Here is a 4,693-nt window from a genome sequence, read left to right as displayed (position 1 = left end):
TATCTTTGTGTTTCCTAAAAATTAATTGTTTGTTTGTTAGTCAAAGGTGCCAACCTTTGACTTCCCACATTTTTGGCGGCTCGTTGATGTTCTATGATAAACAAATTGGTTCTGTGATAAACATATATTTGCTTGTGTGATGACAGTGACTTGTTTTCCTTATGACTCTTGATTTAGCTTGTCGGGGAGTGTTTTGTTTGGAATAAGATGAATTGGTTGAAGAAGACGATGGGTTAGAGAGAGAGAGCGCATCGGGGAAAGAGGAACGACGGTGGTTCTGCGCGGCGGAGACCGGCGGCGGCACGGTGGAGGGTGGAGGTGGGTGTGGTGGTGGGGTTTTATAAATAAAAATGAAGAAGATGCCCAAATAGTCCCTGTGGTTTGGCCTTTTAAGGAAAGGGTATTTTTGTCATTTCACATCATTTTAACAGAGAAAAGTAACTGAAGTTAGACCCAGGGACTATCCGGGAACAAAAAATGAAAACTTGGGGACTATTCAGGTAGTTTTAGAAAGTTGGGGACTATAGGTGAAAAAAAGGCGAAACCACAGGGACTATCCGGGCATTTTTCTCTTCTAGATTTCTTTAAATATTTTCTTCTCCCTCTATTACATTATTAATCCAAAACAAAAAATGTATAAAAGTACATTTTGACTTCTAAAGTCAAACATACCTTTAAAAGTCAAAAGGAGAAATAAAAGAGGGAAGCCACAAGACTTGCCCCTCATGAAACGAAGTTAAAGTTACAACATACTGTTAACATTACTATCATTGTGTAACCTCACAATCCACAATGAGGTGTTTTAACCTCCCACTGGGAGACGTTTTCGACATAAACTCCGCTAGCTTCCCAAACTATTTCTTTTCTTTGTCTTCATTTACTGTATCAGCAACCCCATTCTGGTGACTAAGCTTTTGACACTCAGATTCTATAGTTTGTGCAATTTTTTGATCATCTGGGTCTGGTTCAGGGAAAGCCACATGAAATGATTTGTATGAGATAATGGTGCGTGACTCTATGGCCTCAGTTTGTTGGTTAATGTAGTTATACAGCTCCTGGTGGAACCCATGGTCCAATGAGAAGCAATTATCATTACCCGTGCTCGTGCTGCTTCTAGAGTGTTTTGATGATCCAGATCCACTGCCTTCTCTTCTACAGAAATGTGGGAGAGAATCATAGTCCATTATCTGCCTTTTCAAGTAACACTTAATAATCTTTGTTTTATCTAAAAATGGAAAGAAAAAAAAGAAGTAAAATTAAATTATACCTTTAACAATTCATCTTTTCCACAACCTGAAAGCACCTGAACTTTCTTCCTTGTTCTTTCTTGCAGAAGTGGCCTCACCACCTACATTCAGGCGGGTAATGGATGGGTGGTCAGGGTCAAAATGGATTTGGATAGAGACGGGTATGGATCATGCAGTGACGGGTCACTTCTTCCCAACTTTAAATACAAAAAAGTTACTAAAAACTAAGAAAAATGGTCTATATGGTTTGCGTTGATTTTAGTTTTGGTCCTTAAGTATCAGAATTTACACCTTTGGCAGTCTGTCATGAATTTGATCCTTAACACCAATGGACATTGATAATGGGTGTTAAAATGACCGGCTTACCCTTTTCATTAAAAATAATAATAACTTTACAATTATTAAATTTTCCAAAATTCTAAATGTTGTAATTATATATTTCATCTTTAAAGCTACAGGGAAGGACATATTAACCTCGATTACATGACCATTGACAAACTTCTTGACAGCACCAAAGGGAAGTGAAGCATGACAGTGACGCCGCTGATTTTGTACTCGAAGAACCACCGACCACTAAACGTCAATGTGGCACCGGTGGTGGCATTATCACAACTGAGATTTGAGATCTCATCGACAAGATTGGCTTAATGAGGTTTTGGGGTTTCTTGTTTTTTTTTCAATAAAAAGGATAAGCCGATCATTTTAAAACCTATGTTTAACATCAACCAGTGTTAACGACCAAATCGAACACAGAGTGCCAAATCATTGAGACCAAAAATTTCTAATACTTAAATATCAAATCCAAAACTTAGGCAAAACATACAGGCCATCTGATTATGGTTTATCAACACTTAATATGTTGCCAACCAAAACAAGATGATTATCGTTATCGTTATTGTTATTATTATTATTATTATTATTATTATTATTATTGTTATTATTATTATTATTATTATAAAAAGTTTTAGATAAGTGGCTTAGGTGTTGTATAAATAATTAGCATTTTCATTATGTATAATGTAGGTTTTGACAGGTTCCCTTTCTAGCTATTGTTTTTATTTGACCCGTTTGAGATAGACATAACCCGAATCAACCTTTTCATATGCAAAAAAATTGTCAAATCTCGAAAATGACTTACCTTCCAGCATGCTGAAAATATGTATGGAGCATTGACAATGTAATAGGTATCTGTCTTTTCAGGATAGTTCAAGTCATCAATGCTAGATATAACCGTCAATAGCTGCAACAAATTAGGAAATCAGTTATACATATAATCAGTTATCCATCTTTTTCGGTTAGGTTTATCAGTTAATTAGTTAGTTAAATCACTCTTTGAATAACAAATGCTTATTTTAATTAAATGGTGTAAGCATGTAGCAATACATCTTGATTTTTGTCAAACAACTCGTCTAATGTTGATCTTAAGTGAGATCGCACATACACAAAAGTGGAAAAGGGTTCGGCTAACAGCTAACTGAACCAAAAAAATATCGGTTTTCCAGGTCGGCTTTTTTTTCAAAGTACCTTGAGCTGACCAAGTTGTGAGATTTTAAGTCCGGTCATATCCAGAACCTTGACACATGTGCTAATATGCCGCTCAAACTTCTTCGTTGCAGCCGGCTATAAACCAAAAAAAAAAAAAGTCAGGCTACTTAAGATGCTACTATTTATTATTTTCCTAAATAATTTAATCATAACTGAATACATACCAATATTATCCGGTCTCTGTATTCGTTTATCTGGATGTGTGATTGAACATAGTAATGTATCTAATACGGAAGATTATTACAGTGGTTAGAATTGCACATTAAGTGAATTAGAAACTGTTAAATATGGTATTCTTACTGATGCTTTATCGTATGTGCTGCGCCCTACGCCAACAGCAATAACGGGTCGCCCCTTTAGCAAGAAACCAATAAAAGTGAGTGACTATAAGCCAAGATTTTGAACTTATGAAATTTAACGGTTCAAATCGAGTACCTCTTTTGTGTAACCCGACATTCCTATAAGCTGGGAATCACGGATTCCACTATAAAAGTCCACAGGAACGATGGGTTTCTGTACTTGTTGGGAACGACATTGTAGATCAATCACATGAAGTGCAAATGGAAAACAAAGTGATAGTAGAAACTCACCAACAATATATTATCGATCTCGTTTTGGATCCTCCAATCTAAACTATCAACAAGCTGAAAAGAGAGTGTTTCAGAACCATGAATCTAAGAAAGTAAGTAACAAATAATAAAATGAAATTGAGCTGACCATTTTGTGGGCCTTGGGGACATTCCCATCTCTTGCTTTTAGAAACCGAACCAGAGCCTCAGTTGGATATCCTTGATGCAAATTCTGGACATATAATAATACACCACAAATTTCAATATAAAAGTTCTGGGTATCAAGCAGAAAACTAGTCAAAGTTGGTTTCAGACCCGGGACTCAGAAGGCAACAAAAGTTGGCTTATATTATTATAATCAGTGTAAATCCATAACGAATATGTGTGCCCTGGTTAAATTGACATAATAATAATAATAATAATAATAATAATAATAATAATAATAATAATAATAATAATAATAATAATAATAATAATAATAATAATAATAATAATAATAATAATAATAATAATAATAATAATAATAATAATAATAATTTAGATTACTAAAATCCAAGTTGCATTCACAACAAATACTAAAGTAAACTTCAGACTGGATTACAACTCAAAAGTTGACTTCCGATTCAAAAAGTGGATCAATCTTGAAACATAAACAGCAGATCCAGCAGCACAAACCTCGAATGTGTTCTTGAGTGGCTCGTCAACTGAAACAAGAAATGAAAAAACAAAATGAGATCAAATCAAATCAAAAGAAGATTAGACAAGTATAAAAGGGTAATGACCGACTTGAATCCATCAGAGTCTGGAATTGCTTTATCATATCCTGTGATATGATCACCATTTTTTCGGCCAATCTGCTTCCAAATCCTAAAAAGAAAATCCAAAAACGTCAATCCATCTTTATTTTTATTATTATGTATATGGATTGAGCGCTGATGGAGGGAGGGAGAGAGGGAGGCCGGAAAGGGGAGCTCGGTGGGAAAACAAAAAAGAGAGATTATTCTTACTATCAATTTTTACTTTGAGTAAACTGCCATTTTGGTCCCTGTGGTTTGGCCAGTTTTGCCACTTTAGTCCAAATCTCAAACTTATTACATCTGGGTCCCTGTGGTTTGCATTTTGTTGCCATTTTAGTCCAAAATCCAAAAACCCTATTTTTTTACTGTTGCAACCTCCTATTTTGTCCTGTAGTGCAGGGGCATTTTGGTCATTTTGCTTTTCATTCTACATTTTCTTAATCAACTTCATCCCCAAATAAATCATCATCATCATCATAAAACCCTAACAGACTCTCTCTCTTCTCTCTCTCTTCTCTCTCTAAATCGATCAGTT

At 35.2% G+C, this 4,693-nt stretch overlaps 1 protein-coding gene across 2 annotated transcripts; it reads right to left on the bottom strand.

The window, feature by feature from the left end:
• Positions 1-579: 579 nt before the first annotated feature.
• On the bottom strand, positions 580-4,361 carry LOC110865779 (phosphatidylinositol/phosphatidylcholine transfer protein SFH2). Of its 2 annotated transcripts, XM_035974582.1 has the most exons (12): positions 4,148-4,361; positions 4,037-4,065; positions 3,510-3,593; positions 3,383-3,436; positions 3,228-3,305; positions 3,093-3,146; positions 2,957-3,016; positions 2,772-2,867; positions 2,386-2,487; positions 1,268-1,348; positions 1,097-1,187; positions 580-961 (listed from the first exon to the last, which is right to left on the bottom strand). In XM_035974582.1, the coding sequence occupies exons 1-12, from the start codon at positions 4,200-4,202 to the stop codon at positions 855-857; spliced, it is 891 nt and encodes a 296-aa protein (XP_035830475.1). In that variant the 5' UTR covers positions 4,203-4,361; the 3' UTR covers positions 580-854. The 2 variants fall into 2 exon arrangements, with proteins under 2 accessions (XP_035830475.1, XP_021970793.1); XM_022115101.2 differs by having other exon boundaries at positions 580-1,187.
• Positions 4,362-4,693: the final 332 nt, after the last annotated feature.

This window comes from Helianthus annuus, chromosome 6 (genome assembly GCF_002127325.2).
Source record: "Helianthus annuus cultivar XRQ/B chromosome 6, HanXRQr2.0-SUNRISE, whole genome shotgun sequence".
In the NCBI taxonomy this organism is placed as follows: Eukaryota; Viridiplantae; Streptophyta; class Magnoliopsida; order Asterales; family Asteraceae; genus Helianthus; species Helianthus annuus.
Note: the sequence above shows the minus strand (reverse complement) of the source record. Positions and strands in the feature narration are given on the sequence as shown.